Below are 18,883 nucleotides of genomic sequence, written 5' to 3' on the forward strand. Positions count from 1 at the left end.
GTTCCAGCATGCAACTTTCAAATCCATGATTTAGTATGTGGGTCTTGAGTAATATCCTTTTCTGATCTGAACACAGACCAAGGAAGCCAGTCTTTCATGAAAACTCCCGGTGGCCAAAAAGACGGATCACGAATCTTACATTCATCTTGGGCGTCAATATTCACTTGTGCTGAAGCGGTCCTTCTCATTTGCTTATCAAAATAACGTAGATGAGTTACTCGAATGCCATTTTGTGATAAATACGTCCTCACGGTTTCAGTAGACGATTTATTGATCCCACCTATATAAAACCGTTTAACTTTGCGAATAGAGTTTTTGACAAAACCACTAAAAATTGACGATTGAGTTGGACGACATGTAGATCGTGGGAAGTGTACTGGAATCGATCGATCGCTTTCATCTTGCAACAGTTTTGATTCAGCATGAGACGAAGAACGGTTATGTTTTAAACTTTGCTTTGTAATATTGGAAGGCATTTCAATTATCACATCGTTGCTGTCATTTGAGACGTTAACGTTGATCTTGTTGTGTCTTGATTTTTGGTTTACTGAACAAGTAGAATGTATGCCTTCAGGTTCTGTATTGTTTGTGATATTTATAGTTCTATGCACATCCGGCAGTGCTAGTTCACTAGAGCAGTAAGAAGAGTCCACTGTAGATATATTATCCATGTGGTCCATTTTTGTTGTCAGGATATTGGCATAACTTTTGCTAGTCTTGTCGAGGCAATTTACTTCTTTTTCTGCTTTGCTCAACCTTTTGCGAATGTCGGTTATGGACTGAGAAAAAGATGCACTCTTTTCTTGTGTTGATTCTAATGTATCATTAATTTCCTTAACTTTGTCATTACGCAGGTCAGTTTTAGCTTTTATACTCTGAACACCGAGAAAACGTGTATCACTGATCTGATTGATTCTTGATGATTCAATTTTGACTTCGTTTTGAAGCCCCTTATAGTTCTTTGATAATATCGCTGTGTCGTTCTTGAGTTTTCCAGATTCATGTTTCAGCTGATCCCAATCCTTCGCAGAAGAACTTAGCTTTTTGTCAAGATCAGACGAAGCCTTTTCTAATTTGGAGATAACTGCATGATGTGAGTCACATTGAGAGTTTTGTTGCGTAAATCTAATCTTAAACTCGCTAAGCTGATGATTTGAGTTTTCGCACGTGTTCCGCAATGCAGTTATTTGATTTTGAAAGTTCTTGAAACGTTCCTGATTTTTAGAAGTAATATCAAGTAACTGTTTGTTTTCCTTTGTCAGCTTGGATACTGTATTATTCAAATGTGAATCAATATTGACTGACATCGATAGATCCGAACTTTAAGTTTGTCAAGATTAATTATTTATGAAAGCTATAACAATGAACTTGTCGTATAAATATATTTGTACATGAAAGTAAAAGTCGGCGCAGTGAAAGTCGGAGGAAAATACCGGAAAATATTTGCATAAAAAAGGCTGTTGGTCCGAGAAGAAACTTTTTTTTCTGATAATCACAATGAAACTAGTTCTTAAAAGAGATTTTTAACTATATTGGTTCAATTCTGAAGTCATGGATACTTTTACATTGATGGATTCGTTAATAAAACATGAAAAAAATAAGTTTACCTTTGTTTACTTCTATTTGCACCTGTACAGGTAAAAAATGACCAGAGACTCACAAAAATAAAATAAATAAAAAATACAGATCATAACAATACTTTTTTATATAACTTTTATTGATGAATATTCAATACATTTTTATTTACAAAGATACAGCAATTGTAAGTGAACATGTGTATTTCATCAGTGATTAAAAATTTATTCAGCAATACACAAAAGTACAATAGAAATGAATGCAGCAGTCTAAGGGTTAAAAATTCCATGTATTACTTCTTTGTCTCGTTTTCATTTTTCAATTATATTATTCTTGCAAACTGTTTATATGATTAAGATTAATAATATGCTGAAAAGCCTGGAGGTACTGTTGGGTATGAAATTTTTTTCAGATGTGGTTATTTGTCAATGAATATAAAGCATTTTCATGCCGGAAAATATGGAGTACTGTCAATTTGACAGCCTCTTGTTTTGATTCGTTGTTCCGTTGTTCAGAACCTTTGGTCTGATGACAAACCAATAAGTTGATATTTAATGCGGACATATTTTTCTGATCCTGATTAAGTCTCCCATTATAATCTTGTATTTATGAAAATGATATCAGATTTAAAAATAAAACTCATTATCTTGTAACCTGATAACATAATTGTATTATAGTTGCAATTCTTTTATATCCATTTAAGACTCTAATTTTTTTAATTTTTTTTTTGGGGGGGGGGGGGGATTTACATTTGATTTTGTGTTCTTCTAGTAGGATTTGTATATGTCTTATTGATAAATTCACACATCTTGCTTTGTGCATTTCAGTCCTACATGTACCCACCAAAATTAAAAAGAGGATTGAAAGTTATTACTTGTGCTAAAGATGAGGGGTATGTATATGTCTATATGATAAGGTGATATAGTGTGAACAAATTACAGCAAATACCTGTCTTAAACCTAATCTTGTTTAAACTGTAAATCCACTTAATAATGTAAACCTGTCTTACTTAGACTGGTTTAAAAGATATTTATACCAACATCAATGTATAAACTGAAGTCCTGACTGAATCAGACTTAATCCAAATTGTCTAAATATCCACATTAATCAGATATCAGAAGATGTGGTATGAGTGCCAATGAGACAACTCTCCATCCAAGTCACAAGTTGTAAAAAGTACGGCCTTCAACACGGAGACATAATCGAAAAGATCTGATTCATATACTGTGGATTCATTATCATTCATTGAATACAAATTTTTATGGATTTCTTTGCTAAAGGTTAACCACGAAATTAAATGTTTAAAGAATGACAAGTTATCTATCTAAAGGCTTGTATACAGACTTCAGCAAAAACAGAAATCAAATATTCACGAACATGTAAGTTTTCATTAATCCACGAAAATTGGTACCCACGAAAATGAATGAATCCAAGTCGCACATATTTTTTTTTGTGTTTTCAAAGATCTGAGACCGTGAGATATGAAGAGAAAGTTATAAGTAGAGTACAAGAGGATGGAACAATAGAATATCTGTCGAGTAAAGATGACGATGAAGATGAGGACAGTTTGGGAGAACCTGAATGTAAGCTTCTTACAGACCAAGCTTATAAAGACTTATATAGTCTTAGAAGGGAGAAAAAGGAGGCTGGGAATATTGCTATGTATTCTGGTAAGAGCTAAAAAAAAAAAATGGAAAAGAAGGATTTTAGGGTTTTTCTTTTTGCTAGTTGCTGAAACAGTATACATTTATTCCTTGATCAAAATAGCACTTGGTATAAACTATAGCAGTAATTAAGTATTCATCAATTATTTGCTTTTATTTCATCTGATTTTGGTTGTCAGATAAACTTTTTAAAAAATCATGTACTTTTAAACTACTTGGCCCATTGGAATCTAACTTTACCACAGTCATCCTAAAAATTTCTAAAAATAGAACATGTGGGTAAATTGCAAATATTATCTTCTTATTTTCTTGTGAACCATGATAGAAAGAAAATTCTGAAATGGAAGGAAATGTTTGAATGCTGTCTCATTTGTTAAAATATATATATGATGAAGTCATAAAATTGATGTGACATAAAAACAGAAAGGATGAGTCAAATCCCTTTGAAAAATTTAATAAGGATAGATAATATAGTTAAAAGAGTAACTTTTAAGGTTATTTATTTAAAGAATTATCTCTCTTATATCAGCTTTCCTTTTTCCTCCCCTTATTATATATGTTATGTTTTATAGGAGCTAAAGAACAACACCGTTTAGAGAAGACCTATGTACCAGCACCACCTTTCCTGATAACTAAGGTATTACAATAATGATACTACTTTTATAACACATTAATTATAACCCACTTTGAAAATACTGTTTTACCTCTGTCTGTCCGTCCGTCAGTCCATCAGTCCATCAGTCCGTCAGTCCGTCCGTCCCATGAATATTTTTCGTCACATTTTTCTCAGGAACTACACTACCAGGATTTCTGAAATTTGGTTTCAGGCTTGATATAAGAGAGCTATACTGTGTGATGCGTTTTCAGATTCATCACTCGACAACTTCCTGTTTACTGAACACTTGTATCATTTTTACACCTGATAGCCAAGTTGAAGTTTCCAAATGCATATTTGGACGGGGGTATCATCAGTGAGCAGAAGCTCACAGTTTCACTTGTTAGTTTTATTCTCAAAAATGACTGTTCATTAGTTTAAACATATTTATTTATAGTGGATTGGGAAACAAGTTTTGCGACTTATATTAATCCCTTTCCACTTTGCGGGTGCGAGTGCTGCCTTGTAGTGGCATTAGCCTGCTCTTTTTCGAAATCTACAAGGGTGTCTTTAACGTGCAAGAGACTGTTCATTGAAAAGGTAAAAAGATATGTTTACATAATCAAATTCTAAAATTCTAATAGGTTTTGGTGCAAGTGTCCAATGTTGATTTGAACCCCCCTGAAAGATATGTGGGCAAATTTTCCATGGGGTTTGAAATAACATATGACACCGGCAATTATATATGTAATTGTTTAATGAATTATGTGAAAAGCCACTTTTGAAATTTTGCGATTGGTTCACTGTAATTATTATAAAACAAATGAATTAATTGATAATTGAGTATCCATACTATTTTAGGGAAGTAGTTCTGCCTTAGACCTGGCTGACAATGAATGGAAAATAAAGGCCATATTTGCACACAGTTCTTGTTGTCAGGTGATTACACGTCCTTCTGTTCAGGAACAAATCATTACATTACATTCTAGACATTTACAAGAGTGGTCAAGTATTAGAAGCACTAACTTTGAGATGCCTTATTCTCTTGTGTACCTTCCTTCTGGCTTGGATGATGTGACCTTGAGATATCCTGTTGCAATGACAATGTTTGATGATGTTAATGTTCACCGACTTTGTTATATGCATGGTAAGTTTGGTACTGTAGAAACATTACCTTTTGTATTTGTGAAAAAAAAGTCACTGAGCTAAGCAACAACAAGGCATTATCCAACATATAAAGTATAAACTGCTATCAGGGCATACAACAGGGGAGTTAATGATGTCCTGCCCATCAATGCTATATGTCATAAAAGCATAAACAGGAATAAGAAAATTCTGCACACACAGTATAGTGAGTCACTATTAGCAACCACTAGAATAACCATTGACTTGAACATTGAAATAACATCACTCCGATTAGCATTTGCACATCATTTAGAAAATATGGTAATATTATACATCTGATAATACAGCCATGGTTGAATATTGATCCTTTTAAAAAAATACCAAAATGACTGAAAATATGAATGTCCAAAATGTATTCATTTGATATTTAAAATATTTGAATATTTGCCTTACAGAAGACAATGAACTAGGAATTAACAGCATACAGCCTAAAGTTGCTTATCCTAAAGTCAAGATAGATTATAGCAATGATAATTTACAGTCTGTATATGTACATGGTAAGTAGAAGTTATCACCCATTATAAAGTCCTGTTTATGTACATCATAAGTAGAAGTAATCACCCATTATAAAGCCTTGTGTATGTACATGGTAAGTCGAAGTAATCACCCATTATAAAGCCTTGTGTATGTACATGGTAATTAGAAGTAATCACCCATTGTAAAGCCCTGTTTATGTACATGGTCAGTTGAAGTAATCACCCATTATAAAGTCCTGTTTATGTTCATGGAAAGAAGAAGTAATTTCCCATTATAAAGCCCTGTTTATGTACATGGTCAGTTGAAGTAATCACCCATTATAAAGCCCTGTTTATGTACATGGTCAGTTGAAGTAATCAACCATTATAAAGCCTTTTTGTCGAGCCTTCGACTTAAGTCGAAAAAGCGAGACTAAGCGGTCCTACATTCCGTCGGCAGCGGCGTCCACAAATATTCACTCTGTTGTTAAAGTTTTTGAAATTTTAATAACTTTCTTAAACCATACTGGATTTCTACCAAACTTGGACAGAAGCTTGTTTATGATCATAAGATAGTATCCAGAAGTAAATTTTGTGAAAATAAAATTCCATTTTTTCCGTATTTTACTTATAAATGGACTTAGTTTTACTGCTGGAAAACATTACATACACTCTGTGGTTAAAGTTTTTAAAATTTAAATAACTTTCTTAAACTATCCTGGATTTCTACCAAACTTGGACAGAAGCTTATTTATGATCATAAGATAGTATCCAGAAGTAAATTTTGTGAAAATAAAATTCCATTTTTTCGGTATTTTACTTATAAATGCACTTAGTTTTTCTGCGGGAAAACATTACATCACTCTGTGGTTGTAGTTTTTGAAATTATTATAACTTTCTTAAACTATCCTTGGTTTGTACCAAACTTGGACAGAAGCTTGTTTATGATCATAAGATAGTATCCAGAAGTAAATTTTGTAAAATGACATATCCTTTTTTTCCATATTTTACTTTAAATGGACTTTTTTTCTGCCAGGAAACAACAAATTCACTCTGTGGTTAAATTTTTAAAAATTTTGATAACTTTCACAGACTATTTTTTATTTGTACCAAACTAAGACAGAAGCTTGTTTATGATCAAAAGCTAGTATCTAGAAGGAAATTTTGTTAATATTTTGTACCTGTGTATCTGTATTTTACTTATAAATGGACTTAGTTTTTCTTCCAGTTAACATTACATCCAGTCTGCAGTTAAAGTTTTTAAAACATTTATTAGATTCATAAACTATCTAGGATTTTTTACCAAACTTGGACAGAAGCTTCCTACAATCCAAACATGGTATCAAGCGGAATATTTTCATTGATTTTTTCCCTCATTTTTGTTGATCCTGCAATTTACAGCAAAAGTAGGCGAGACACTGGGTTCCGCGGAACCCTTACAAATTTTTTATATACATGTGAAGTAAAAGTAATCACCCAATATAAAGCCCTATTTATGTATGTGGTTAGTAGAAGTAATCACCCAATACAAAAACTTTTGTATATACATGGTAGAAGTAGAAGGTATAAGCCCTGTTTATGTATATGTCAAATATAAGTTATCACCCAATATAAAGCCCTGTGTATGTACATGGTAACAATATAAATAGAATGAACCCATACTGACTAAGTGGTAAGCACTTGACTGGTTCTAGGTGTAACATATTTACTGAATAGAGTAATCATTGTAGATGGTACCAGACCAAATCTTTACCACTTAAACCAACCAAAGCAGACATCTATACATTTCATGGACTTGCCAGGTTTTCCTTTGAAGAAGGATATCCCTGTAGAATACAGTTACGGCAATCTATACCAGGCATGGAATTATATTGCACTTCTGACACACAAGGTATGCTAAGCTACTGTAATTTTTGATAGCAGTATTTATTTGCAACATTTTCTTAAATTGAATAATAAATTTTGCATTGTTGTCTGTTGTTAAAAAATAGCAATGTAAAATGCATGATCAAATTTCTTTTTAATCCAATTCCCGAAGGAATGGGGATATATGGCATGCAGGTGGGAGGCTGCCAAACACTATTCGTTCATTAAGAAGAAAACGCTTTAATGAAATTTTTATCACATTTAAATAGGTTTTTGAATTAAAATATGCAAATTGTTCTGAATTTTATTAATCCTATATTTGAATGACATGTGCAATTCTCCTTTCATATTGTTCTTTTTCATTTCATATCACAATTTACATTTTATATTGTTAACAGTTGCAAATTCCGCCTCAGATGAAGATGTTGAATGAAAACAAGGGAAAATGGAGCAAGCAGCAAGTATGTCATTTGATTTATTCCAGTATAATTTTAGGAGGTTTTTCTATATACAGTGTAACCTGTCTTCAAACACACTGGGGAACCAGAAAAAAATGTTCCATTAAGCAGGGTGTCGGAATACTCAGTTTTTTTCTGCAAGGATAGGTTTATTTTGGGACCATGAAAATGTGTCAGTAAAAGCAGGATGTTTCAATACTTAGGTGTCGGATTAGACAGGTTACACTGTAAATTGAATTGGAATTTGAATAGATATTCACATGAAAATACTCAATATTGTGCTAAAAGTCGAAGTGCAACCTGCCAAACATGCATCATTAATTGGTTTTGATACCATGAGACAGCAGCCAATCAACACAAATATCCAGACAATATCTAGTGATACAGTCTCCAACAAAAACCAGGGTTTATATGTCAAGATAATTATTGCCCTGAATCTTTAACAAGTTTAACAGAGCCTCTAAAATATGCCATCAAAATCGTATTCTCAAAATCATTATTATCTGGGTAACAATTCTCATGGGTTCAGTAGTTATATGCTAACAACAAATTCATTTTTTTTTTTATGAAATACTTCATTTTTTTATAAGGCTTATACACAGAATTTGTCAAAGTCACAAACTAAGGTATCCTCTAAAATAAGATTTCTGAAAATGATTTTTAATGATTATGAGTGAATCAACTGAAATAAAAAAAAACCATTAAGGAATGGTTAAAAAGTATATGTTTTTGTAATAATTTAGAAAATGTTTCATTTCAGATAGAGACATTACTGTTCCAGTTATTACAACCTTATGCCTCATTATGTGGTTTGTTTGCTACCCAACATGGTGGTCTATCCTCCCAGGGTGCACCAGGAGATCTCCTTGACTGGATTGCTGATCTTGTTAGAGATGATGTCCCAATGAAACAAGTGAGATCAGGAATGACAGCTGAGGAACCATTATTTATGGAATATGGCCATATTCTAGCATGTAGAGCACATGCATATAGCCGTGGTGATTATGTACCAATACCAGACTACTCTTTGGAATCTTCATACTATGAACCATATGAACAATTTGCAGAAACTTTAACAGTTCAAAGTCAGAATTTGAAAACACTTCCCAGTAACCTCTGGACAACATTTAGAAATTTACGAGTAATGTCAATAGTTAATGTTGACTTGGACAACACACATGTATTTCCAAGTGGATTATCAAAGTGTTGCAATTTAGAAGTTCTTATTCTTGCCAACTTGAAAGGCATCACTGACCTACCAAAGGACATCATCAGTGGCCCAGTAATGTCAACATTTTTCATTCACAACTGCCCCATAAGAAAGATTGAATTTGATTGGCCAGTCAAGAACAAATTGATCAATTTGACCTTGAAAGGACTATTGATAGAAGATATCCCTGCTAACATTGGAAGGTTAAAAGATCTAGAAGATTTGTGCTTAGATTACAATCCAATTGCCAGCTTGCCAAAAGAAATAGAGAATTTGACAAAACTGAAGTTTTTAAGTGTAAAAGGTAAATAGATAATTTTGAATCTTTCAGCTTATAGTCATAGGAACCAATGAATTATAGTGAAATTTGATATCTGCTGTTTAGAATGATGTTTCACATGTATCCTCCATATTTTCGTTCTTCATGATCAGAGCATTTTCGCTATCGTGATCCGTTTTCTACAGATTTTTGTTTTTTTTTATTTTCGTGATCCATGATCATGGAAATTTATTTTCTGTGAATCATGATTGACCAAAAAATCAATTGGTGAATCGTGATCAGACCCCCCCCCCCCCCCCATCAGGCCCTTCATGTTTTTGTTTTCATGTTTATTTATGAGAAGATAAGATTAGAGGTCAAATTGTTCTTACATGTAACTTTTTGTGGAACAGTGAATTTTGTACCTTAAATTTAAAATCTGAAATTTTATGCCCCTGGTTTGCCTTATGTTTCCATGCAGATGTATGTATTTTATCTTATTTCCTGATGAAATCAAACAGGTATCAAGAATCTATTATAATCTTAAAATAACATCTACATTGCACGATATTAGTTTTTGAAGATGACAAATTCTATTACCTTCTTTCCAGAGTTGTGGGACTTGATTTCTTTTAACTTATTTCCAAGAACTATTTGCTGTATTATCTATTGGCTAATTTTGAAAACAAATTTCCCTCTGCCAAAATGTACAGAGCGATGAATACACAATCTTCAAATTAATGCATAAAGCTAATATCTTCACCTCTTAATGTCCTATTAACCTTTTTTCCTCAAATAAACCAAGGTCAACTGGAGCTGTTCATTTGCAAAACTGAAATGGGAAAGTCTTCTACAGTAATTTTTAACTATTACTTTAAATCTACCTAGTCTTATACCTAATCAAACATCAAAAGTAAAAAGACAGATTGAGAATTAACTCCTTGCTCTTATGACATTTAGTATAAATAAACCATGTTTGCATGAAATTCTTAGAGAATGAGTTATATTTTAGGAATACCATGGATTGCTTCTGATGGAAAATTTGAGCAAATGCCAAAACAAGTCTACACCACGTGGCACACTGAAAATCCATATGTGAAAAACAACATTGGAGAAGACGTAAGTTAATTTTATTTGAAAAAAAACTTCTATAGATATAAATTTCTATTTTGAGAATAATCATGGAGAAAAGGGAGGGGGGAGGGAGTGTTAGGTTTTTTTTGCCATCTTTATTTTAAGACCATGTGGGGATTAACTGTCCATTATTTGCTGATTGTATAAATTTAAATTTTCACCTTTATTATCGTGAATAAAGGTAGGCAAGGCAAGGAAAGGAGGACTTATGAATTGTGTAATCAACTTCCTTTGACAGTTAACAACTCACAGCTTTTAAACTTTGAGAATGTTTATACATATTTGATGTTCACATTTGTAGATTTTTTACTGATTTTCAAGAAGATGAAACTTTGTAAAATCCAATCTAATTATGTTCTTTTTCAATACAAACAAAAATAAAAAATTCTAAAAAGAATCAACGACTCTTAAGGATGTACTAAGGTGAGGTTAGGTGAAAATTAATAAATCAAGAATTTAAAATTGGTCCTATAAGCTTGTAGAGCATTCTTAAAGGATAGAAATAAGCTAAAAATATTGATAGGTCATGGACCTCCTTTTCGAGATATTTGAGATTTGAAATAGGGCGGGAAAAGGCTGACTCAGACTTTTACCCTATGTTTGCATTGGTATCATTTGGGTCTAAAACAAAAGAAAGAAAATTAAGAATCTTCTAAAATTTTGGTAAATGACCTGTCATGAGCTATTTCGTCTTATATGAAAAAATAAATGGGTGTTATGGGGCAAAATATTTTACCTTGTTTTGTATGGAAAAACACGAAGGAGACCGAAAATTTGACACGAATTCCAAAACCTCACCTAAGTACATCCTTAATTGGTTTTCAATTTCCCACAATGGCACTGAAGGTTTAATTTATTTTGCTACAAATGAAACACAAATGAATCGAGCCAATGTTTTAAGGTATGAACACAATTTACAATAGAGAAAATATTTATAAGTCCAAAACAGTATAGTAGAGAAAATATACTATCTGTTCTTTCAGGTATTAACCTTGGAGGGGTAATATGCTTTTGATCTTTTAAACACTGTAGGGATTTACATTAGTAAACACATGCTTGTATTGATCAACATGTCTATGCCAGTGTTTGTGTTGCAAGTAGTCTTTACCTGGGCACAGACTGGTTGGATCTATGCATACTGTACATGGGCTTATACGGTACACTAGGATATGGGTGCAGATTTCATACAATGAAATTTAATGTCAACAGTTATGAACTAGGCTTTTTAAATATCCATGTGTGGATAGATCTAAAGCATTGTCTATCTGATACAAGGCATAACTATTTATACAGAAATATAATATATTTTAGGAAGTGGATCGACTGTTCAGTGAATGTGATGTCAATAATAATGACATTTTAGAGCAGTCAGAATTAGCAAGACTTAATTTACAGATTATGAACAAGATTCCAAGACTAGGATGTCAGTCAATAGGTAAATTCTGATAACATTCTACATTACCAAAATAAGCGAAAATTTGCACCCACGAAAATAACCTGCGATACGGTATCTCTGTGATAACAGTTTATTTATAAATTTCTGATATAACATTGAAGAGTAATTGAACTTTATCGAAAAAGCTATGGGAGTATCATGCGCTCATGGCGCAGCTGTTTATTGGTAATTTTTCCAACATTTTGTGATAAAAAAAATGTTTTGTATTTAAGTTTGAGGCCAACATTAGGTTTAATAGGCAGGCTTTAAATTTGCTTCAGCAATCCAACAATTGTTTTCAATTTACTGTACAGCATAGGAGACACTTAGGATTAGCTATATAGCTTTATGTACAGTGTATCTAAAAAAAGAATCTCATAATTATAATTTGATTGAAAAAGTGGGGGTAATTTTCATGGCAGCTTTCTCAGGAACTACATCAGAAGGATTTCTGAAATTGGGTTTCAGGGTTTATATAAGTCAGCTATACCGTGTGATGTGCTTTAATATTCATCACTCAACAACTTCCTGTTTACCGAAAACACTTACATATTTTACAATATTAAAATTATCAAGTTGTGGCATGGGTATCATCAGTGAGAAGTACTTCGCAGTTTCACTTGTTTAAATTTGTTGACATTTATTTCAGGTGATACAGAAAATGGGGGAATACCAGCTGGAGTTTTTAAGTTAACTTTGTTACAAACTTTAGACCTGTCCTTCACTGCTGTAACACAGCTTCCTATGATGATTAGAGAAATTCTAACCCTACAGACCATCAATCTAGAACATTGTCCTCTGTTAGAGAGTTTAGATGGGGATGTAGGTCTCTTGCCAAACCTCAGAAGTAAGTATAGAAAAAAAAAGGTATATTGGACGGATGAATAATACTTAATACTTTAAAGTCAGAAATTATTTTTCATACACATTTATTTTTAAGGAAGATCGAGATAGGAACATTTATATTAAAAATAAAATGTAGCAAGCAGGTTTGGACCTAGACATCCTTAAAGATTTCTTATTCTTAAAGTTCATGAGAATATACCCACAATAAATATATTAAAAAATGAACAAATAACTGAAATTTGCTTAAAAATAGACTATAAGGTTATTTTAAACTTTTGATAAAGGTAATTTTGTATATATTTCAGGTTTAAATCTGAACAGCTGTGCAGCATTAGAAACTCCACCACGAGATATAGTAAATAGAGGGTTCGATTCTGTTAAATCCTTCTTACAGAAGATGGCCGGAGGTTTTACTGAGTGCCTACGAACAAAACTGATGTTTATTGGTTTAGGACAAGCTGGAAAAACTACGTAAGTTGATTTTATATAAAAAAAAACCTACATGATATTTATCAGCAGAGGTTTGGGTTATAGCAACCTAACAATGCAGGTTAGCCAAAAATAGTTGCCAAAATAAACATTTTTGTAAGTAGCTCAATTGATACTCAATTTGTTTTGACAATTTGAAATGTTAGTATACTTATGAAGGTGCAGACTTTTTCTGGAAAATCTTTGAAATAGATTGAAACATTGTAAACATTAAACACAACAAAGAAAATATAGAATAAGCAATACGAACCCAATCAGTAACTGGGGGTGATCTAAGGTGCTCTGGAAGGGGAAGCAGATCCTGCTCCACCTGTGGCACCTATCATGAATAACTTACAAAACCAAAGAATCATGTCAGAAGAAGAGGATGTATACCACACAGTAATCTCGTCTAATACTTAGAAAAAACAACTTGTAGTGCCTAACTATTTTCTTCATAATTTGAGTGAAAGTTAAATTAAATTAAATTGAAAACAAGATTAAGAAGGTATCTAGTGTAGGTCATTAGGAAGAATTCCATTTGAAATTTCATTGAATTTTGGTCTTTGCCTAAGATAAATATGAAGTTTTCATGATTGGGTCTGTTTCTAAGATACTATAAGGAGAATTTCAACTATATTTGATTTATTGAATTATTGGAAGGTGCTCATGTCTATCTGGTATAGACATTACACCCTTTTTTTTTATGAATCTTGATAATGTTATGGGGGCTCGCGGGTCTAAATCATTTTTAGCTCACCTGGCCCGAAGGGCCAAGTGAGCTTTTCCCATCACTTGGCGTCCGGCGTCCGGCGTCCGTCGTCGTCCGTCGTCGTTAGCTTTTACAAAAATCTTCTCCTCTGAAACTACTGGGCCAAATCAAACCAAACTTGGCCACAATCATCATTGGGGTATCTAGTTTAAAAAATGTGTGGCGTGACCCGGTCAACCAACCAAGATGGCCGCCATGGCTAAAAATAGAACATAGGGGTAAAATGCAGTTTTTGGCTTATAACTCAAAAACCAAAGCATTTAGAGCAAATCTGACATGGGGTAAAAATGTTTATCAGGTCAAGATCTATCTGCCCTGAAATTTTCAGATGAATCGGTCAATCGGTTGTTGGGTTGCTGCCCCTGAATTGGTAATTTTGAGGAAATTTTGCTGTTTTTGGTTATTATCTTGAATATTATTATAGATAGAGATAAATTGTAAACAGCAATAATGTTCAGCAAAGTAAGATCTACAAATAAGTCAACATGACCAAAATGGTCAGTTGACCTGTTTAGGAGTTATTGCCCTTTATAGTCAATTTTTAACCATTTTTCGTTAATTAAAGTAATCTTTTACAAAAATCGTCTCCTCTGAAACTACTGGGCCAAATTAATCCAAACTTGGCCACAATCATCTTTGGGGTATCTAGTTTAAAAAATGTGTGGCGTGACCTGGTCAACCAACCAAGATGGCCGCCACTGCTAAAAATAGAACATAGGGGTAAAATGCAGTTTTTTGCTTATAACTCAAAAACCAAAGCATTTTGAGGAAATCTGACATGGGGATAAAAATGTTTATCAGGTCAAGATCTATCTGCCCTGAAATTTTCAGATGAATCGGTCAATCGGTTGTTGGGTTGCTGCCCCTGAATTGGTAATTTTGAGGAAATTTTGCTGTTTTTGGTTATTATCTTGAATATTATTATAGATAGAGATAAATTGTAAACAGCAATAATGTTCAGCAAAGTAAGATCTACAAATAAGTCAACATGACCAAAATGGTCGGTTGACCCCTTTAGGAGTTATTGCCCTTTATAGTCAATCTTTAACCATTTTTCATAAATCTAAGTAATCTTTTACAAAATCTCCACTGAAACTACTAGGCCACAATCATCTTTGGGGTATCTAGTTTGAAAAATGTGTCCGATGACCTGGCCATTCAACCAAGATGGCCGCCACGGCTAAAAATAGAACATAGGGGTAAAATGCAGTTTTTGGCTTATAACTATGAAACCAAAGCATCTAGAGCAAATCTGACAAGAAGTTAAATTGTTAATCAAGTCAATATCTATCTGCCCTGAATTTTTCAGATGAATTGGACAACTGGTTGTTGGGTTGCTGCCCTCCAATTGGTAATTTTTAAAGAAATTTTGCCGTTTTTGGTTATCTTGAATACTATTATAGATAGCGATAAACTGTAAACAGCAATAATGTTCAGCAAAGTAAGATCTACAAATAAGTCAACATGACCTAAATGGTCAATTGACCCCTTAAGGAGTTATTGCCCTTTATAGTCAATTTTTAACAATTTTCATTAATTTGGTAAATTTATGTAAATTTTTACCAAATATAGTTCTCTGTTACTAATTGGCAAAGTTCATTATAGATATAATTGTAAGAAGCAAAATCGTTCAGTAAAGTAAGAACTTCAAACACATCACCATCACCAAAATACAATTTTGTCATGAATCCATTTGTGTCCTTTGTTTAATATGCACATAGACCAAGGTGAGCGACACAGGCTCTTTAGAGCCTCTAGTTTTTCCCTAATATAGGATTTCGCTATATTTTTCTATAAATGAACTTAATCTTATACTTAATAGAAAAAAAGAAAAAAAAATGGGTTCACCATTTATTTACGCTCACAATGTGCATTCAAAAGAAGCATACATTTTTGTAAAGGTACTTTTTTTCTGTTAAACTAATAGGAGAAATAGAGGTAATATCGAAATAAAAAAAGAACTAAATTATAGAAACCGCTTAAATTTTACAATTATTTAGTTTTGTACAGCTTTTTTGAAAACAGTAATAAAAAATATAGGGGACCTATGAGTTGAAAAAGATATTTTAATTTTAATGCCAAAAAATGGCATTTTTGCACCAAAGGAAGATAATTTGGAGCTTTTTCAATGATATAAACATTTTAAAAGTCATCTGGGGCCCAACCAAATAGATTTTTTTGGTTGATTTTTGTACCATATCATAAAGTAATAACTAATAGTGTAATAAATAAAATTTGTAATGAAAAAACAAATGTTTAATTTTTTGCTGAAATGTTTGTACCCACGAGCGCCCTTAAGTTTATGCGATATCTGTAGTAGTATCTTGGTCTTAAAGACTTTGAATATAAACTAAAACCATTATTAGTATAGCAGTTGTGATATCTCATTGTGTGCACTCTTTGTGTCTTATTTAGCTGTAATAAACATGATTATGGAAATTTTCAATTCATAACTCTCCCAAAATAAATATTAATCATCATTTCTTTATATTTAACAAAAATAGAATTTTCTGTTTAAAGTTTACTTAGGGCCTTACAAGCTACAAACAAAAAATACACTGGAAGTATTCCTAAATTAACTGATGGAATTGTCATCAAAGACTGGATGGTACCTATTGATCAGGAAGGCAATAAGAGCATACGATTTAGTTGTTGGGACTTTGCAGGACAGACAGTATACTACAATACACATCAGGTAAGAATAAACCATTATGATAACATTTTCAAGACATGTCAAAAAATCAAACATTTTCGTACATTTGATAAAAAGATCTTTGTATGGTTTCCAGATGACAAATGAAATTCATTGGAATCAACTTTTTCATATTGCTTGTGGTACTGTATTATCTACACACCTGTCTGGTTATTTAAATTTTCAGTCCAACAACTGCAGATGATAGATGCCTAAATTCAGTACTTGATGTCTTCATTTCTACATGCATGCTTTCGATTGTTTATTTTGCTTTTTCATTGGTTAGTAAGCTACATTTATAACTCTGAAAAAAAGGAAAATTTGAAAACCAGATTTTTAATTTTTGTAGTAAATTTTTTCAATTAATCTTAACTTTTTTCTAGATTAGACCAGTTTAGTGTACTGTGAATTCATTTATTTTCGTGGGTACCAATTTTCCTGGATTAGGCAAAATTTACATGTTTGTGGATATTTAATTTTGTGGTTTTGCCGATATCTTCATAAAAGGCAACAGGAAATTTGTCATTCGTTGAACTTTTTTAATATACCCATCAAATACACAAAAATTTGTATCCAACAAATATTAATGAATTCACAGAACGTTCAAGTTGGAATTGGACAGTCATTCACAGTTCATGCTTTATCTTTCCTGTTTTTTTTAGTTTTTCCTGTCTAAACAAGCTGTTTACATGTTACTATGGAACATGAGGATGGGATTTGAACATTCCGGACTGGATTTCTGGCTTAGCTCAGTTGTGTGTCATTGTCCTGATTCACCAGTTATTGTTGTTGGAACCCAGTTAGATCAGGTAAATTGTGTGAATTAAAAGTAATTTCTATGTGATCACTGTGTTAATTATAGAATAATTAATTAATTGAAGCATTTGAATATAGAAAATTTTCATCAAGTGACTGAACAACACACAAATGCCCAATAAAAAATGGCCATGGGTAACAACAAATGAATTGTTTTCAGCAAAAGAAATGGTAAAGGGCAAATTTTTTTTATATCTGCAGATTCCAATGCCAGACATTAGAGAAGATGAATTGAGGAAGAAATACCCACAAATCAGGAAATTCTGTTATGTCAGTTCTACACAGGGCACTGTAAGTTAGAAGTAAATGTTAAGAGAAATACCCTCAGTAGAAAAAAATCTTGTATCATTTCTACACAGTACATTGCAAATTTAATCGATCAATGTTTAATTACTAACAAAAATGTTAAAAAAGCAATGATTGAAAAATAATTGGGATTTTTTGTAACAGAAATACCTAAAAATCTAGGCATTCTTTTATTAAGGTTCCATACATGGCATTGTAGATTAGATAGTTAATTAGTGTTTGATATAAAGATGCCCAAAAAGCAAATATATTCAAGAACTAATCTAAAAAACAAAATTGATATGTAAAAAATTAGCTGAGGAACCGTAGCTTTTAAGTCCTTTCAAATTGTCAAAACATATAATAAGGACCTGAGACCTACATTTTAACAGCTTAGAAAAAATCTGAACTAAATATGTCCCAGTTATTTTTACTGAAGTCCCACACTCATATTTATATAATATTTGCAGTAATCATTGAAAAAGATCTAATTCAAGAAGCTAGTCTCATTTCCCTCTACCTATATACTGAGTTTATATTGTAGAATATAGCAGAATTACAACAATCACTTGTAGATGTCACAATGAATTATTGTCCACAAATGAAAATGAAAATTCCACTATTATGGCTGAAACTTGAAGAAAGTATAGTCACGTAAGCTAGTTTACTTTCAAATATAATTATATTATTTCATTGATCAATACTTCCATGGTTATAAATGCTTCATCATATACCAGGTAAATGTTTATCAAAAGCGTCATCTCATATAAAAGAAGAAGATGTGGTATTATTGCCAATGAGACAACTCTTAAGTCTTAACAAGAGACCATATGACACAGAAACCAACAACTATATGTTACTGTATGGCTTTCTTCAATGAGCAATGCCCATGCAGAGTAGTCAGCTTTAAAAGGCCCAGAAATCTCAAATGTAAAACAATTCAAATGAGAAAGCTAACGTCCTTATCAATGTACAAAAAAATGAATGAAAAACAAATATGTAAAACAGCAACAAACGATAACCACTGAATTACAGTCTACTAGCATTTGTGTCCTATACAAGCAAAACAGACCAAATAACTTCAAAACAAATTCATTATTTCTTTAAATTTACTGTTATTCCATGATCAGTCTTTTTTTAAGCTAAAAGTTTACAAATATAAACTGTT

At 32.4% G+C, this 18,883-nt stretch overlaps 1 protein-coding gene across 1 annotated transcript in view; it reads left to right on the forward strand.

Moving 5' to 3' along the window:
- Positions 1-18,883, forward strand: part of LOC139486753 (uncharacterized) — a 128,021-nt gene that overhangs the window by 56,676 nt on the left and 52,462 nt on the right. Inside the window, exons 30-45 of the mRNA XM_071271690.1 lie at positions 2,403-2,467; positions 3,040-3,245; positions 3,812-3,876; positions 4,696-4,981; positions 5,415-5,516; positions 7,205-7,365; positions 7,739-7,801; positions 8,559-9,312; positions 10,280-10,386; positions 11,713-11,836; positions 12,486-12,683; positions 12,988-13,153; positions 16,443-16,617; positions 17,277-17,423; positions 17,632-17,721; positions 18,260-18,369. Of these exons, the coding sequence (XP_071127791.1) occupies positions 2,403-2,467; positions 3,040-3,245; positions 3,812-3,876; positions 4,696-4,981; positions 5,415-5,516; positions 7,205-7,365; positions 7,739-7,801; positions 8,559-9,312; positions 10,280-10,386; positions 11,713-11,836; positions 12,486-12,683; positions 12,988-13,153; positions 16,443-16,617; positions 17,277-17,423; positions 17,632-17,721; positions 18,260-18,369 (2,819 nt within the window). The remainder of the gene's footprint in view (positions 1-2,402; positions 2,468-3,039; positions 3,246-3,811; positions 3,877-4,695; positions 4,982-5,414; positions 5,517-7,204; positions 7,366-7,738; positions 7,802-8,558; positions 9,313-10,279; positions 10,387-11,712; positions 11,837-12,485; positions 12,684-12,987; positions 13,154-16,442; positions 16,618-17,276; positions 17,424-17,631; positions 17,722-18,259; positions 18,370-18,883) is intronic.

The sequence above is a fragment of the Mytilus edulis genome, chromosome 8 (assembly GCF_963676685.1).
Source record: "Mytilus edulis chromosome 8, xbMytEdul2.2, whole genome shotgun sequence".
Taxonomy (NCBI): Eukaryota; Metazoa; Mollusca; class Bivalvia; order Mytilida; family Mytilidae; genus Mytilus; species Mytilus edulis.